At 40.0% G+C, this 19,196-nt stretch overlaps 1 protein-coding gene across 6 annotated transcripts in view; it reads left to right on the forward strand.

Annotated features, from left to right (window-relative positions):
- Positions 1–18,801, forward strand: part of PEX5L (peroxisomal biogenesis factor 5 like) — a 123,214-nt gene extending 104,413 nt beyond the window's left edge. For all 6 annotated transcript variants that reach the window (XM_054166312.1, XM_054166315.1, XM_054166313.1 and 3 more), the window contains 8 exons: positions 1,483–1,578; positions 9,443–9,559; positions 10,471–10,614; positions 11,427–11,497; positions 12,720–12,917; positions 14,627–14,792; positions 15,159–15,316; positions 16,129–18,801. In XM_054166312.1, coding sequence (XP_054022287.1) covers positions 1,483–1,578; positions 9,443–9,559; positions 10,471–10,614; positions 11,427–11,497; positions 12,720–12,917; positions 14,627–14,792; positions 15,159–15,316; positions 16,129–16,333 — 1,155 coding nt within the window. In that variant the 3' untranslated portion in view covers positions 16,334–18,801. The remainder of the gene's footprint in view (positions 1–1,482; positions 1,579–9,442; positions 9,560–10,470; positions 10,615–11,426; positions 11,498–12,719; positions 12,918–14,626; positions 14,793–15,158; positions 15,317–16,128) is intronic.
- Positions 18,802–19,196: the final 395 nt, after the last annotated feature.

A 19,196-nucleotide genomic window follows, 5' to 3' on the forward strand; every position in this document is an offset into this window, starting at 1 on the left:
AGCCCCTTGATAGCTTGCTATTAAATCCAAGCACCTTCTTCAAAGACATATTCCAGACAACTTCAATTCATTCTCTTTGGAACATCAGTTTCACCCTGTAGGTGCTGAGTCACAAATACCGTCGTGTCACATAGAGATAGATGGATGATTTGAACCAGTTATCTCTTCTGCCCTGCATTCTATTGATCAGCCAAATAGCTGCATTGCTATAGGATTGGGGGTTGGAATGTTTTCAATTACAATGTGAAATCCTTTACTGGCATCACAAAAAACAAACAAACAAACAAAACTATTTTCCAACCAACATGGCCCAGAGGTAGTAGATGTGAAAGCCAAACCAATGCTCTATTGCTTCTTGTCCTTGCATCAAAGTACAGGACTGCCCACCACTACCACATGCTTCTCACATCAACTGTGCTGTGACTCATCAACTCAACAGACGTTTCACTCATCAGTCTCTACCTGAGGAACAAAACAGAAAATTAAGGGCTAGATTGACAAACCAATGTCATCTTCCTTGGTAGCAATCTGTGTGCTTACACACAGAGACCTATGTGTTTTGACCATGCGTTGTACATTACTTATGTGGAAACCCAGGAATGTAATTAAATGTTTCATCCCAGCACTGCAGATAAAACCCAAGGAGTTTGAAGTGAGCAAAATTACTCTTTCAGCAATGTGGTTCATTGCAACTGAATATTACATGTGCAGTCATCAGAAATATAATCACATAAATTAATGCAACTGGGACCATGGTCAGGCAAATGGCTAATGAGTTTAACCTCCGACAAACACGAGGGAAGAGATTAGCAGTCAGAGCTCTGGTTAGCAAGATGAGGCCACTTAGTGCTTTTCTATGCCATCACTGAATACTGTTTGTTTTTGTACTGTGCCTTTTGTGCAAAAACTATAAAGTCAACAAGATGTTTTTATTAAAAGAACAGGGAGAAACTTGTTATGTACTTCCTCTAAAGCATAGAAGAGAGAGCTGCTGATTGTAAGGAGGTCCTTCTAGCAAAATCCATAGCAAACTTGTCTCTCCAGTCTGATCCCAGAGCAGAACCTGCAACAAAACCACAAATTGTACATGGAAAATCAGATGTTTTCTTCCTGCAGCATAGTGAGTGGAAAACATTGTCACAGTCACGACACAGGAGAAGGAACAATTAAGGTGAAAGTCTTACATATAATAGTCAGCTGATCCATTTGTAGTCTAATTCTCACAATCTTTTCCTGGATGTTTCCTTATCTTTCACACATCTTGAATGAAAAGTGAAGTCTGGAAAAGTTAAATTAACTCTGCTTCCCATGAGGAACAGTCTCTGTGCTATGGTGTAAAAGGATTCAGAGGAATTCGTGCCAGGACTGAAGCAATTTTGCCCCCAAAAAAGGCCATTTGGGGCTCAAGGCAATTACAGAAATGAGTCAGAACTGTGGCAGAGAGTATATCATCCTTTTCTGATTGATTATTGTATTTTTCAGGCACGATCAACTAAGGAGCAGCGTTGGGGAGCCCCTCTTCTCTCCAGAAATCACTCCTTGGAGGAAGAATTTGAAAGAGCAAAGGCAGCTGTTGAGGTATTATTTCATTTACCATTTTCATTTTCAGTTAATGTTGTATGGATTTCTTACTCACCTTGCAGCACAAGTATTGGAGAAAGTTAGAACTGGGTTATTCAAGGCAGAGAAAAAGATACATTTCCTGGAGTTACTCATTTAAAATACAGAACCAACTTTTCAAACTTGATATTTATTGCTACAGCAAGTGGGTTGAGAAAAATTCCCCATGAATGTAAGTACTTCCAAACTTCAAGAGTGAAGCATATTTTTCCCCAGCAACTGAGTGTGTGCAATCAGTTATGGAAGGTGAGACACAAACCAATTCTCCACAGTGAAACTGGAATTCGGAATCATTGATAAGATGAATGATTACCTGCTGCAGTAGATAACTGCACTTACAGCAGTACCCATACACCAAGGCATTTTTATAATTAGTGGCAGAATGTGTAGGAGGATTCTCACTTCCTGAGAAATTAATTTAGTTTTAAAAGGTGCAGGTAACAGATAGAGAACTATATTAGGTATCAGTAAGCGAACTCTCTTACTGCACTTCTATTTTTTTCACTGACTAGTACTTTTCCAACGTTAGAAATGCCTCTTGAGTCTTGTGCTGCACCACTAATCCCAGCTGAAATCCTGATCACGTCTAGAGATAAGGTAGCATCCAGTTGTTTTAACAGAATCCAGAAAGAAAGAAAAAAAAGCACCAATCTTGAGCATCATGTCTTCTCAGGCATTCAGTTGGTAACCCTTCAAAATCCCATCACTACAAAGTGCCTGGACAGCTGCATATAGAAACACTTGTACATACAAGTGCATCCCACAGAATCACAGAATTTTCAGGGTTGGAAGGGTCCCCAAGGATCATCCAGTTCCAACTCCCCTGCCATGGGACACCCTCCACAAGATCAGGTTGCCCAGAGCCACATCCAGCCTGGCCTTAAAAACACGGTCCAGGGATGGGGCTTCCACCACCTCCCTGGGCAACCTGTTCCAGTGCCTCACCACCCTTGTGGTGAAGAACTTATTCCTGACACCTAATCTAAACATCCCTCCTTTTAGCTTGGATCCATTCCCCCCCATCCTATCACTACCCAAACCCCTAAAAATGTCCCTCACCAGCTTTCTTGTAGGCCCCCTTCAGATACTGGAAGGCCACAATAAGGTCTCCTTGGAGCTTTCTCTTGTCCAGACTGAACAACCCCAACTCTCTTAGCCTGTCCTCATAGGAGAGGTGCTCCAGTCCTCTGATCATCCTCGTGGCCCTTCTCTGCACACATTCAGGTTGAATCATGTAACAGCCACTGAAATTAATTTTTAGGGTAGAAAGGGTGAGGCTGTGAAACCATTCCTCAAAATTAATTATGTTTAGCATGAACTGCAGTCTCATTAGTCCCCAAACATCTAGAACACTTTAGGACTATTTTAGTTGAAGAGTTAAATTTTAATGTCTGTATTTTAATACTCCTCTAACTTAGGTTTTATACCATTGTAATTCCAGTGCTGATGAAATATTCAAGATCAATACTGGTTGATTACAAAGAAAATTAGGTCTGAACCATTTGCTGCCTTCTAGCTGGAACCAGATTTTTTTAAATTTTATTTTAAGGAATTAATTTGATTTGCAGGGTTTTCTTCATTATCTATTAAGACTGCATAATTTCTGCCATGGTTCCTCAGGCTCTTACTGCACATAATAAACATAGTCTCAGCATCTAAAGCTAAAATGGATGCAATCATTAAGCTGGCTGGTTTATAACCTAGACACTGAATGCATTCCTCTTGTCCTTTCTGAGTCCATTTCTTTGCCTGATCAAAGAGATTCTTTATAAACAAGTGATGGTGATGCACAAGAGATTTTTTGATGTCACACATCATACATATTTGCTCCTGCCAGGAGAGACTTGCTTTCAGATGCCTCTTCTTAAAATGCTCTAGATGGTCCTGGCTGCACTGTAGATTGATCCTTAAGGTGGGTCATGGTCTGCCGTAATGTGTGACTGTGGCAGAGGGAACCTGATGATGACTTATGGGCAGTGGTTAAGCAAATGATGACAGTACTCTTGCAATTGCCAGAAACTTTGTGTGATGGGGAGTTCCCAGGCATTCAGCAGAAAGAAAAATGAGTTGAGGCCAACAGCAGATTACAAGACCTTACTGAATTACTTTACAGAGTTAAGTAAGGAGAAGAGAAACTTGTAAAAAAACAAACAGACAAAAAAATCCCCTGATTCTGAAGTAATAAAGGCAGGCTGTTAAAATGCTTCAGAGTCGTCTTAAAACAGATATTAAAATGAACCTAATTAAATGTTTCCCTAACTGTATAGCTGGCAGTCTTTTAAGTTATTCTTTCTGCTTAAAATAGAAACTTGGACCAGGTAGTTGAAACATAAAGGAAAGGAATCTCCAAGAACTTATAGAGCAGTTATTTTCATTTGCATACGAAAAGAGTTGAATTTTCATCCCAGCTAATGTGAAGTGGTAAGAAAGCTAGAATGATTGAAATAAATTGCAGCCCATCTCAGAAAGATTAGTGCTTTCTTAAGCAGAGAATAGATACAGTTCAAAATTTCATTTTTTAGGCTGTGGATGTTTCTGTAATATTCTTCAACAGGGGAAGCTCCATGTGGTAAGATTAGCCAGAAAACTGATCAAGAAAAGGAAGCAAATCTCAGGTTCTTTGTGGCCTAGTTCGAAAGGAATTAATTAACAATTCAGTAAATGAAGACACCAAACTCTATCCTCCACCCAGCATTCACTTTAGAGCTTAGGGAATGGTTTTAAGATGTCAAACTTGGAGATTAATGAAGATCTGTGAGGTAATTCTGTCTTGAGAAGGTTTAAAGATGCCTATGCCATTGGGGAATCTTTTAAGAGTAAAGAAGTAAGTAAATTAGCTTTTTTTTTTTCACTAGAGGGTCCAGTTTGACTTGCAGCAATTCTGTCATTCTGGAAACTGGATTTGATTTTTGCCTCATCCCTTTGCTGTACATTGAAGCACAAATGGCCTAAAGTCTTCATGATTTCCCAATGCCATACCCACTGTATGTTAATGAACTCTCTTAATAATTAGCTGTGTTTATCAAAAATTGATTCTTTTTACTTTATTTTTTTTAAAAGCCAGCATAGGGCTTCAGGTCCATCCTGTACCTATATTCAGTTAAAACAATTGTTTCCTCATCCACCTTCCTATCGGTGATGAGCCAAAATGAGTAAGAATAGGTGGAGTCCAACATGATTGCATTCGACAAGTCCAAATGCTGGCTGCTGCACTTTGGTCACAACAACCCTATGCAACGCTACAGGCTAGGGTTGGAGTGGCTGGAGAGCAGCCAGGCAGAAAGGGACCTGGGGGTACTGATTGAGAGCTGGCTGAACATGAGCCAGCAATGTGCCCAGGTGGCCAAGAAGGCCAATGGCATCCTGGCCTGCATCAGGAATAGTGTGGCCAGCAGGAGCACGGAAGTAATTGTGCCCCTGTACTCAGCACTGGTTAGGCCACACCTTGAGTATTTTGTCCAGTTCTGGGCCTCTCAATTTCAGAAGGACATTGAGACTCTTGAACATGTCCAGAGAAGGGCAATGAGGCTGGTGAGAGGCCTCGAGCACAAGCCCTATGAGGAGAGGCTGAGGGAGCTGGGGTTGTTTAGCCTGGAGAAGAGGAGGCTCAGGGGAGACTTTATTGCTCTCTACAACTACCTGAAGGGAGGCTGTAGACAGGTGGGGCTTAGTGTCTTCTCCCAGGCAACCAGCACCAGAACAAGAGGACACAGTCTCAAACTGTGCCAGGGGAGGTTTAGGCTTGAGGTGAGGAGAAAGTTCTTCACAGAAAGAGTTGTTAGCCATTGGAATGTGCTGCCCAGGGAGGTGGTGGAGTCACCGTCCCTGGAGGTGTTCAAAAGAGGATTGGACGTGGCACTTGAAGCCATGGTTTAGTAGTCATGAGGTGTTGGGTGACAGGTTGGACTTGATGATCTCTGAGGTCTTTTCCAACCTTATTGTTTCTATGACTCTATGAAACAAAGAATGTGCAAAAACTTCCAACTGAGAAATGTCTCAGAAACAGGAAATCAAAGCCAGGTTGGTGTTTTCTTACTCCACATTTCCTTGAGGTGGAGATTAAATCGCAGATGCCACACAGTTTTTTGAGCTTACGCAAAAGGAATTTTGAGCTGTTTTTCTCAGCATCATTTTATTTACAACACCATGTCACATGAGCCATCTGCTGTATAATATAGTTATGAAGCATCAGAACATATTACAGCTAAATTATGTGACAATAGTGGGAAGAAGATGGGATTAGTTTATTCTATCTTAGGAAAACAGTCCAGAATCCTCAGCTCTGTGGTTCCCATGAATGTCTCACTGCTTCAGCATCCACTTTGGATATACCTAAGACTCCCTAAACTACGTTTTAAAATGGGAACTAGGTGGTTGAGTCATCCAAAGCCATTTTATTTAGTACTCTCCCAAATCACAATGGGAATCTTTGCCTGGATATATATTTTTTTTTAATCTCTAAACCTCACTAGTAAGGCATATTTCAAACTTTATTTAAGAAGATATCAGCTAAGGAGATCTTGTATAACTAGCATGTAGGTTAAAGTCACTGTGTCTTTCACATTGAAGAGTATGTTGATGCAGTAGTTCAAAGAAAGAACAACCACAGAACCTTTCTTTCTTATGCATTGGTCAAAAGGGAAGATTGCAAGTTCGTTTTTAGCAGTACAGAACAGGAAAAGTTCTATTCTAAAAGTTATGACAAGAGGTAAGTTTAGAAATTAGCCAGCAATATTCAATCAGTGCACCCCCACTGCTTTTCACTGTATCAGTGGAAATATTTTGCCTCCCATTTATTTAACTGCTTCAGCAAATTTGCTATAATATGAGTAAAAATAATCTCTTTGACAAAACGCAGAATATTCTGCTTGGAAGTACTCAGATGGTAGGAACATTTTTCCTGGTTGTCATTCCACTTAACTGCTGCAGATGATCTGAGAATGTGTTAAATGGGTTCAACTGGTCTGAAAACTTGTGGTACTTCCAAAGCAATTCTCCAACATTAAGCTAGCAAAAACATTGAAATGAGGTAATTGGCACCAGTCACACAGCAAAGAGAGTTAAAATTAGATCTAGGAGCCTTGATCCAAAGCCAGGTTTTCAGAAACACTCAATATTAATTTAACCCTCCTGCCACTGAAGTCAATGTAAAAATTGCTCCCAACAACAGCGGAAATGAACACAAGCCTTTAACAAAGACTGTGTAATGTTTATGGTCTTCTTCCTCAAGAAAATTAATCTGCTCTGCTGTTGACATTGTTATTTCCCATGGCAGTATCACAGCATTTTATCAGGTTCTATAATTGTGCATGATCCAGCTGCTCGGAGCAGCTTTGCCATACCAGTTTCAGAAACCCTGTGTGCTGGGTGTACTTTGAAAGCTGTAGCTGGGACTTACGCCCATTTGGCCCAACTAAGCAAATCTTTGCTTATAGTTGCAAAACAACAGTTGGGTCCTGGCCTGTCTCCAAGTAGCATATGATGAGTTGAGAGAATGTATAGCAAAGCAGGTCTTCTCATTGCACTTTTTCTCCACCTTTGACTCACTGTAGGTAGATATCAAGCATGACTACTCGAATGCACAGGAATTCAGTAGCTTTGCAAGCACAGTATGCACACAGTGAACATCTGTGTGAATTAGAAATAAACAATTAAACAGTAGAATTTGAACTTAAGACCTAAACCCAATTACAAGCTTGTTTATGATCTGCAGAAATGTGATTTGTTATGTTTCCAAACTATCCGTTTGTAAGGGATTTTTGTGGGGAAAATACAAGCAAAAACTCTAATATGGACTTGTATGCATCCGGGTATCATTTGTTCTATAAGTTAATCTGTTTAAAAAGGGATTATGAATTACTTTTTGGTAGCCTTATATACTATAAATCTGTAGGAAAGGGAAATTTCCACTCCTTTGCCTTATCCTGAATCTCAAACTTACTGCTAGAAAAGAGGTGGACAAGTAATTTTTCTTCAACGAAGCACAGACTTACACTGACTGCAAACCAGCTGATACAGTCATCTGTTGAATAGGATAGTGTGAGGGATTCAAGTGCCTCTGGTCATGGCTGATAAAAGAGGAAGTGATCTGATTCATTAGCCTGGCCTTTTCAAACCCTAAACAGCATTTCAGCACAATCTCACAACTCTTTAAAACACTGTATTTCCTTCAAATTTGGAATGAAAGCAAATTTTGCCACCTCAGAAGTTGTTACATGATAGACCTGTCAAGTTCTGTTCCCTCCTCTTACAAAGAGTGACATCTCCTCTCCAGAAGTTTATGATTCACATTCATTCCCTAGTCCACAGAGGACCATAGCAAGGACCTTCACAGACTCAATGGTCACATCATTCAGACAATTCTGAGTCTCCTGTGAGAAAGTGCTGGATATCAGGAAGCACATGCTACAGTGAGAGCCACGAGGAACTGCCTGTTAAATTTCTAGAGAGGGAATGTACCTTGCAACTTGTAAAGAGGCTTATAATGTACAGCAGCCACACCTACTGTGAGCCAGTGCAAGTCCTCTTAATCCTTCACACCCAGTCTCCAATGTTCTCGTAACTGACTCTTTCTAGATACAGTAACAGTCTTTGCTTTTCTTTTACCAAGGGGGATTGTAGGAAGTCATGCAAACTAGCTCCATTTTTCCAAATCATGCCTGGAGCGGCAAGCAAAATGGTCAGTCCTGTAGTGAAGGTTCAGATAAATCTGTTTGGACCAGTAGATAATGCCTCCTAAGCACTTTGTTGTCCACCAGTTCTGCTAACCCTTAGTAGAACTATTTGTGCTGGGTTTTTTTACAAAAGCTGAGAAACTGTGTGCCCCCCCCAGTGTCAGTTCCCTGAAGTTCTGGCCATAATCATGTAGGAACTGGAGAACTTTGCAGCAGATCATAGAGCTGAGCATATATGGAACTACTTTTGGGGGCTTATGACTAATGTGTGGAGGCTGAAAAAAATAGCACCTTAACTTGGATTCTCCCCTCTTTTTAATTTTTTTCTTTCAATCCTACTTCTGCTTCTTGGAATCATTTTCAAGTAGACACAGTGGTTCCCTCCTTCTGGTCGTTACACATCCTAAATTTCATTCTTGTTTCATCATTTCTCTTTCTCTTTCTATGCACTTTTCCATCACCTTTGAGTTGCATCTTACTGCACAATTCTATCATCTCTTATAGATTCCTCTCACCAGCACAGTGTAAGATAAAACATTAGGATTTCTCCACTGTGGCAAAAAGCCCCATTTGTATTAACTCCCTTGTGCAAACACCGTCTGTCTGAGCTTTGCCATTGTTCTTTTACATAATTGAAAATGATGCTGAAATACCAAAGTGGGTTGCTTGTTCTCTTTAAAACTCTTTTATCTACTGTTATTCTTTAGCATGTTTGCTTAGTTGCTTTTTTGGGGGATTTGTTTGTTTGCTTGGGTTTTGTTTTGTTTGTTTTGTGGGTGGTGGTTTTTTTCCCTCTGGGCCAGGCACTAGCAGCATTCATTTCCTTCAAGTTTTATGCAAAAATTTCCTGTTAGCATCAACAAGATGCAGTGTAAGCTGCTGCAAATCCTGCTTCACGCAGAACATACGCTGCCTCTGAGATAAAGAGTTTTCTGTTGACAAAATACACTCCAATATAAGAGATTAAATTTAATTATATGGAATTCCAAGTAGGAGCTGTAGTATTTCAGTCAGTAAGATTATTAATAGAATTAATTAGCTCAGCAAAATTGCCAGACTCAGACCACTGGCAGAAATAAAAACTAAAAGCTTAGCCACTAACTACAGTTCTGTTCATTTTCTTCCCTTTCCCCCTCTTTTTCTTTCAGTCAGACACAGAGTTTTGGGATAAAATGCAAGCAGAATGGGAAGAAATGGCTCGCAGAAACTGGATTTCAGAGAACCAGGAAGCACCAGGACAAGTCACAATCTCAACCATTGAGAAGGTAACTCAAAGTTTTTAATACAGTACAGCCTTCCTGTGAAACTTTGAGATGAGCCTCAGCTGTTCAGGGGAATCCATAAAAATACTTTGGCCATGGAAGCTAATTTTATCCAAAAGAGCTCATCCTGCTCTAAGTGTCTGTGGGTGGGGTAGATTTAAAAGCCTTTGCCACAGTGAGATACATCTAGACTTGCACACTGCTGAATGGAGCACAAGACAAATGCTGGATTCTGGGCACTTTCAGAGACTGGCACTTAAGGAAGAGCATCAAATTGCAAAATCTAGGCTGCTACATTCAAACACTGCTGAGGACAGAAATAATAAGAGATTGTCTCTGCTCCATTCCCTCAATTGCACATCTTGATCTATGTAGCTGATATCAGCACACACCCTTTATACTGCAGTGACAGAAAAGAGCAAAATTAAAAGAAATGCTAAAATAAACACAGGTGCTTGCAAAACTGTTCTGTGTCTTGAAGGTTAATTGAAGATTTCAGGTATTAACTCAACAGACATCAGGCTACAAGCACTGCAGGGAGCGAACTGCTTGATGTTTGCTCTTTACCATCAAATTGGATGTTATGGGCTCACGCTAGGTTGAGTTCTGCTGTTATTGCAGGCAGTGTGAGTTGTTGCCTTTTTCTCTGATGGAAGCAGGAGGGCTCAACACGAGTACCAGTAAATAGAACTTCAGAGCTAAGTAACAATAAAGAGAGTCAGAATCACAAATGTCCAGCAATGCTGACTTTTTAACACTTGTCATTGGAATTGCATAGGGGAGCTCATATTCTTTTCACAGAGACAAAGTGTGTTTACATCCAGTTGGAAAACAGTGAGTCATTTTAATTTTACAGACTTGCCATTCCTTGCTACAGTGTGCTTCATCACGGGTCCATTATCTCTCTTCTGCAGGGTTATTATTTCCATACTGAGAATCCCTTCAAAGACTGGCCTGGTGCTTTTGAGGAAGGACTGAAAAAAATGAAAGAAGGTGACCTGCCAGTTACAATCTTATACCTGGAGGCTGCTATTTTACAGGAACCCAATGATGCAGAGGTATTCACTCATGCTTTTACTGATAAAGAAAAAGGGGACTCCCTTTAGCATGCAGTGATGGAATGATTTCAAGGCCCAAACCTTGGTTAGTCCTAACTGACTGAAACAGATTGGATGCTGACGGCAGTTTTGGAATAGTGTATGCCTGGAAATAGATAAAGGTGACCTCTTCATCAGATGAAGTTTTGGAAATTATGCAATTTCCAAATTGTCCTTTAAAAGCATTCAGAAGAGACAATATTTTGATATTTTTTCCCCCTTGTTTTCCTAATGTTTTCAAAACATTAACAAAATGTTGACAGCTATTTTAAAGTTGCATCCATTTCTGCAATGTTGATGGTTTCAGTGAGTGTATATTTAAGGTCCATTTTCTGTGAAACGTGAAAAATATGTGCAGTGTAAGCATCTAGGTCTCTTTGAATCTATTGCCACGTTGAATTAAGCAGCAGGATCTCAAAAAGCAGAGACCTCAGACCCTCCAGAATCCCTTAAACCTCTACAACTTCATAATTGTTTTTCACTGTTTTCCATACAATTCTGGCAATGTCTAAAATGTGCAGTAGCTCAAATTTAAGCAATCAGCATGTGATCACACACTGACAGAACACCTTTGCAATCACGGGCCCAAAGATGCTCAAAACTGCATTGATTTGTGCTGTTGGTATGCACCTTGTAGGAAAATCTGTAGTTAGTGCCAGAGAGGTCTGTGATTTTTATTCACCCTGCTGCTTAACAGTGCTATTAGCTGTAACTCTGCTTGCAGTTTAGTATTGGTATATAGCAAAATAACATTATGATGATTATTTTTGCAGGCCTGGCAGTTCCTGGGCATAGCACAGGCAGAGAATGAAAATGAGCAGGCAGCCATTGTCGCCCTCCAAAGGTAGATGAAGATAATTGCTAAATAAGGGGTTGGATGAGGATTAGGTAATGGGGGCCTAGGTGTATTTAATGTACTTACCTGGTAACATGAAGCATTTATTCAAACAAAGTAAAGCACTGACACAGGTATAGAAATCTTCTCGGTTATTTCAGAGGAATGAGTAATGATTAATATTTCTGCTTTATTAACTAAGTTCAATATTTAATGTAACAATTCAAGTAATTGCAAAAAAAAAAAGGGAGAAGTTAAATGGCCTGATAAACATGAATTAGGCATAATGCAAATAAAGTGCTTCTTGATATTCCAGCTGCTTTGCATATTTTCCGTAGTCTGGCCTTTAATGAAGAGGTTTTCTTAATTGCAACGAGCTCCCTTCAGCTGCTGAATACTAAACTGTCAATATTTGTAGGTTGATGGAGATGTGAAGCTCACAGCATGTTTGGGTGTGAGATGTCAGTTCCAAAATATCAGCACTATTATTACCTTTCTGTAGTGGCTTTTATGTTTTCATTGGAAGCACATACCCTCTCCATATGCAATTGCATTAGCAATGTTAACTCGCAGGTCATTTCACCAAAGGATACTCTCATGCATTTATATGTAACTTATTAGCTTACCTGGGTAGAAACCCAAGGGGTTGGCTGATTCAGGGCTTGCTGAGCCCCACAGTTTTGAAACAAGAAACAGTGATGTTCACAAACTGGATTAGGTTCTGTTTCCAGAATGTAACTGCAGAAACACTGCTCCAGTTGACTGGCTCCAGCTTTATCAAAGGAAAACAATTCAGGATGCCTGAGAAGGGTCATAGGGATGGAAGAAATTTTGTTTAAAAATACTTTCCTTGTATAGCTGCAAACTATCTGAAATAGTTTGCTTGAATTTATGTAAAACTTCTCTTTGTTTACTAGAGAAATACTGTAAAGAAAAATGACTCTACCAACATTTACTCATAACCAGAAGGATGAAAGCAAAACTTGTGTGCACGTGTCTCTGTACATGCATGTGTGCACAGCAACGTGCATGCCTGTGTGTCTATATACATAACACCCTTACCACAGGAGAAAAAGACAGAGTTTCTCCTTTAAAAGTATTATTGGGTAGAACTTACTTGGATAAGTGATTTATTTATTCATTTATTTAACACAGATTTTTTGGGGAAGAATTCAAGAATTGTGTTTGGCTGAAAAAAATACCTCAATATATTGTTATTTTCTGCACTTAGGTGCTTGGAACTACAACCAAACAACCTAAAAGCTCTGATGGCCCTGGCTGTGAGCTATACTAACACTGGCCACCAACAAGAAGCCTATCAGTCTCTAAGAAACTGGATAAAGCAAAACCCAAAATACAAGTATATATTGAAAAGCAAAAAAGGGTCCCCAGCACTTACGAGGAGAATGTCCAAGACATCAGATGAAAGGTAAATGTAGTGGAAATCCTGATGGTGGAAGTTTGAATGATGTCACTGGACATTATGGTGCATGCAGGGTCCCCTTACTTTGCAGAAGTCCAGTCTGTTCCCTGTGATGGAAGACTGAATGTTTCTAGTGGCAGGAGTGGGAAGCCAACACAGGACATTTGGTTTGATTCATGGCTGTATCTTATGCCATCCCTGGAAATTAAAAAACAAGCCAAAACAAGGCAAGCTAAAAAGAGATGCTTCCTGCCAACTCCCACCACTTTCTCCTGACCCTGCCTGCTGCCTCTGTATATCCCACATAATGCATCCTCCCTCTTCAGCTGCTTTGAAATCCATAACAGACCTGTATCTTGCTCTGCAAGTGTGTGTTCTTCCTACTGTCCCAACCAAGCCTCTCAGACCCATGAATGATAGCTGTTTTGCAGTGGGACATGGCTTCAGTTCATTGAAAATATTAGGAAGCAGCATCTGCTGATTTAAAAGCCATTCTAGTTCCAGCCAAAGAGACAGTGTAGTCATTTCATCTAACTTCAGCCTAGCATCCTGTAATGGGAGCTGGCAACCATTTTACATAACCAAAAAATTAATCAGTTGGGCAGCCCTTTGTCATGATTTCATGAGGTCAAGAAATAAATAATTCTGAACTGGGAGATGCACAAAAAAGACGTTAAAGGCATAAACACGATTTGCAGAACTAAAAGGCTAGGGCTATCTCACTGCTTGTTATTTTGAAGACAAACCTTATGTTTTATTTGATACTTTAATGTTTTACCCTCAGCTAACAAGCCCTGGGTTGACAAGATAATTTAGGATCAGCAGAAATAAAATATGCAAGTTCTGCTTAATTGATAAGTGTGTTATTCTGCTTTGGTCTCATTCTCCTGACATCTGGTGTGGTCAGTGAAAAAGTTTAATGAAGCCTACAGTGGGTACATAAATCTTACATTTTAGTATCTTTTCTCAGGGGTCTTGATCTAGTCTTCTTCAGAGTAACTATTTTTGCCAGTAAAGAACATTTTAAATCTGAGACACTCATCCAATTTTAACAGTTTTAATAAGCCTTCATGTTATCTCACTTGGGTTCATAGCTGTACTTTAACAGGTTAGCTTGGACAAAACTTTTAAGATCAAGCTCAAATACAAACCAAACAGTACCAAGTCCACCACTGAACCATGTCAGCAAGCACCACATCTGCACTCCTTTTAAATACCTCCAGGAACGGTGACTCCACCACTTCCCTGGGCAGCCTGTTCCAGGGCTTGACAACCCTTTCTGTGATGTTTTTCCTAATGTGCAGCCTAAACCTCCTCTGGTACAGCTCGAGGCCATTTTCCCTTATTCTATTACTTGTTACTTGGAAGAAGAGACCAACATACCCATACCTTGCTCCAGCCTTCTTTCAGGTAGTTGTAGAACAGTAAGGTCTCCCCTCAGCCACCTTTTCCCCAGGCTAAACAACCTCAGTTGCCTCAGCCACTCCTCAAAGGACTTGTTTTGTTCATTGTGCAGGTGAACTTTATTATACAGGTGACATTTTTCATTCCAGAATGTTTACAGCAGCACCTGAAAGTGAATCTGAAGAAGCCTAATTTCAAGTTTTAAGACGGTTCCACTACAAGGGGTTTAATTTCCAGCCATGTGATTAATGATATTTGTAAAGAACCCTAAGACAGAACTTTAATTTATATTTTTTGTCCCCCTTGTCTAGCTCATTGCTTGAAGAAGTCAAGGATTTGTACCTGGAGGCTGCTCACCAGAATGGTGACATGATAGACCCTGACTTGCAGACAGGACTTGGAGTTCTTTTTCACCTGAATGGAGAATTTAACAGAGCGATAGATGCGTTTAGCGCTGCCTTAACTGTTCGGCCAGAGGTACATTTTATGCTTTTACATTTTTAAGCATTTATCTTTACAGGACACTTTCTTCCTCCCCCCTCTTGATCAGGCTATTATTAATGAGATGTCAATTCAGCCATTAAAATTTTAACACCTGAAATAGAAATGTTAATTACAAGACAGTCTCATTTAGAAGCAGATTTATACATGTCCAGTATCTAGCCCTGTGCTGATTAATTGTAGTGGTTATATAAAGATGCCTATAATCATGAGTCAGAACATCACAGTCTGTGTCAATTAAAAGATACTGTTATTTTCTGCAGTCCTCCTTACTTTGCAAGCTAAAATGAGCTACAACCTCCCTTTATGACACCTGCATCAGAAAACTCATTTTCTCACCAGGACTATACTTTATGGAACCGTCTTGGAGCAACCTTGGCAAACGGGGATCGAAGCGAAGAAGCTGTTGAGGCCTACACACGTGCTTTAGAAATACAGCCTGGCTTCATTAGATCCAGATACAACTTAGGAATAAGCTGCATCAACCTAGGGGCATACAGGTAAGTCACAAAAATGTGTAAACAAAAGAGTCAGGGATCAAAACTACGGAGTGAAAAGCTGGAGCTAAGAAATAAATCAATCAGAGTATCACAGAATATTAGGGGTTGGAAGGGGCCTTGAAAGGCCACCTGGTCCAACCCCTCTGCCAGAGCAGGATCACCTACAGTAGGTCACACAGGAATGCATCCAGATGGGTTTTGAATGTCTCCAGAGGAGACTTCGAATATAACTACATAATCTTAATGATTTTAAAACTTTTTACCAAGTACTAACAAAGCAGCAATACTTCTCCCATTCTACAAATTCTACACATCAGAACCACTGAATGGTTCAGCAAGCTGCTTAAGTGTTTTGGTTTTTTTTAGCTCTAAGAGCAAGTACTCGTACCATACTCGGTAGGATTGTTCTAGCACATAAACATAGCCCTGTGCTTGAGTTTTCGTAAGAGCAATGTAAGAGCCTGCCTTTAGATGGGAAACTTCATTTAAACTGCTTCAAGTACCTAATGCCATCAAAAGCACTTTTGGTACATCCTTCAGGAATCAAGAGTGATATTCCAGAGTCCCAAACTCTCATCTTACAACAGATAAGATGAAGGAGAGCTACACAGCAATTAATATCCCCCCAGATGTTCAAATAGACTGAGCTCTGCATTACCACAGGCTATGTCTACTTGTTTAAAGAAAATCAAGCAGGAACAACATACAGAGACTGATGAACCACATTGTAAAATAACACAGAACTTTAGGAAGTTTTGCTCTAGTTGTTAAGCAAATTATATAGCTTATTTCTTTTTTTGTTTCCCCTGCAGAGAGGCTGTCAGCAATTTTCTCACTGCTCTCAGTTTGCAAAGAAAAAGCAGGAATCTACAACAGGTTCCTCATCCTGCTCTATCAGGCAATATTTGGGCAGCACTTCGAATTGCTCTGTCTATGATGGACCAGCCAGAACTATTTCAAGCTGCCAATGTGGGTGATCTAGACATTCTGTTAAGAGCTTTCAATCTAGAACCGTAATAAAAGGTATTCACAAATGGGTTAAATTGTATTAGGTACCAGAGAACTCTTTTATGACTCATCGCCAAATGACCACATTTTTCCAAAAGATCATGGCTGTAGATCAGTAGGGGAATTCTCTTGGACATCATTCAAAAAGGAAAAGTTCAAAAGCACAAAATATTGTAAATAAATCCAAACTCCAAAGGATTGAAATGAGCTGTGACTAATCTGACAAAGCCCTGAACTAGATGAAATAACCGTTTCTGAAGAATCTCCATCCCGTGCAGGCTGTATCTCTCCCCATTGACACAGCTATACAAAGAAATGTATAGCCAGAACAAACCTAGATAATCATTATTGCACATTAGAATGGCAAGCAATGCATCCAGGGAACCTGTTTAGCAGCTCATCGCTCTATGCTGACATCATTTTGCCCTACGATGTGGATTCCATATCCTTTGGTTTCTTTGCTGAAAAATTTTCTCAAGGTCCACTTTTAAACACAGCTCTGAAAATAGATGCATGTAAAATTGATGTCTTTCAGTTTGAATATATGTTTTCGTTGGCAGCCAAGAAAAGTTTTGCTTCCAAAGGTATCTTGATTAATTTGGGCCCAGTTCTGCAGGCTCAAAGTTGTAAACCATGTGCAACGTTAAGAGGAGCGTTGTACATGAAGGCCTCTGGGACTAGGCCACATACAGATGGGAAGGCCAAGTGTTGGCAGCAGAAGCAGTCATTTGCACTAGAATTGTTGCTGTTCAAACCAGCTCTCCTGATCTTGGACAGGGTATGTCTGTTTCAAAGGAACTCATAGCAGGATCTGCACCTATCTATGTACTTATGCACTTTAATCTTTCTCTCTGTAAAATAGTGCTATGCTTTTATTTTCATTACTAACAACGGAATGTACAGGATAGCCTTGTTGGCAACAAAGGACCAAATATTGTTTCCTGAAATGTGATGAGAGGGTTTTCAATATTCTTATGTTTAAAGAAATACAAATACAGCATAAACTGCAATATTTATTGGAAAGATTACTCTATTATGCATCCATCAGGTACTATACAGGTACTATACACATACATGCATGTGCATGCACATACATGTTGTATGTGAACTATGTCATTGCAGAGCATAATAAGCCACAGATCTTTACTGCAAATACAAAGTCTTCACAGGAGTTCAAGCCTGCAGACCATGCTCAAGAGAAAACTCCACCCGAAAAGAATTGGTCTATACAATGCTTGTAGTATTGAGACTAAGATCTGATCCTGCTGCTACAGCAAGCAGTAGCAAAAGTCTCAGTGACCTCCATCATAGCTGATTAAATCCTAACATCACTATTTGTAGCTGATCAAAAATGTGTGTCTATATATATGCACAGCCCCCAGTTTCATTTTCGCTGATGAGATGAATGGGGAACAGTACTGGGGGCAGCACGCTGCCACACGATGAATGGATGGGTTCAGCTACAGCCACACACATTTAGCTCAAGGTGAATGCATCTATCAAAGACAGCAATAGACATTTTTAAGGAGGTAATTTTCAGTTGCTGGCATTGTTTATATTTTCCCTAAAGAATGAAGGCTGAAAAGTATAATTAGATGGCTACTGCAGTGATCTGTGGTCAGGACTTCAATGTGCAGGGTAACTACTGGAACGTGTAAAACTGGCACAAATAGCATATTTCCTATAAACAGCAGTGAAAGAAAAATCCAGCTCAATCAGCTGGATTTTAACATAAATAAATAAATAAAATCCAACTGTAGAGATGCTAGAGAAAGAAGCTTTTTGAGAATTGGACAGTTTCACCAGCACAAACAAAGTTTCTTGCAGCTGTCTGTTATTTTGAGCAACCACTTAAAGGAAAATTTCATGCAAGACAGTGTAATCACTGCAGCTAATCACCAACTATAGACTGTTAAAGAAAAATAATCAATTCTCATAAAAAAAAAAAATAAAAAGCTTACCCCTCTCTCTTTCCCACAGGACAGAGATGCTGAAACAGCTACAGAATTAGTTTTTGATAGTGCTTTATTAATTTGCTGTTTACTTATATAGTCCTGTTTATCTATCGAGTGTTTCATAACTGAGTCCTGCACCTTTCTCGTAAGGACTGGTTACCAAGGACTGACTGGGAATGTCACTTCAGCTAAATGGGCTGCTGTAAGCATATCTGCTGATGCCAGTTTGCTCTTTTGCTTTGACAGAGATGTGTGATGACAGCTCTTTATTGATAAGGCAGGAGCAGAAGGTGCAGTGCAATTGAATCTGGAAGGTGATAAGAGAGAAGGGAGGCAGCTTTGAGAAGAGACTGTAAAGCAAAGGCATATGTGCTTAGATTTTGCTTGATGCCCTGCCATCACACAAGTTCTAGAATATCCTTTGTGCTATGGTGTAGGATAATCAGTGCTTATCCAGAGGAACGAGCTGTTCAAGAGCTTTATTTTTATACCTTTCAAATGAGAAAACAAAACAAAACAAAACCAAAAACAAACCACCAAACCAAAAAAAAAAAACTAACCTAACTGATTGATTTCTCAGAGTCAGGATGACAAGGGCCATTTGGTACAGAGAGCAGTTCACTAAACCTCCTCTAGCATGTAACAACAATTCTGCCAGGAAAGCCTAATAACTCCTAGCCTCTCCCAAAAGAACAAAGTAGGTCATTTTCTATTTATCCTGGGATGCACTGCTCAAAACAGCATTCATCTGCTGATACACATCCACACCCAGGGAACTGGTACAAGGACTGTGTAAGCCCAGTCACCTGGGCTGAACTCTGCTTCCCAAGGGGATACTCAGGCCCCAAGTTCACCCCAAGCGCTGCAATTCAGCTACGCAGGATGCAGGCTGCAAAGCCTGTCCAAACAGAGTGTGC

The sequence above is a fragment of the Dryobates pubescens genome, chromosome 13 (assembly GCF_014839835.1).
Source record: "Dryobates pubescens isolate bDryPub1 chromosome 13, bDryPub1.pri, whole genome shotgun sequence".
In the NCBI taxonomy this organism is placed as follows: domain Eukaryota; kingdom Metazoa; phylum Chordata; class Aves; order Piciformes; family Picidae; genus Dryobates; species Dryobates pubescens.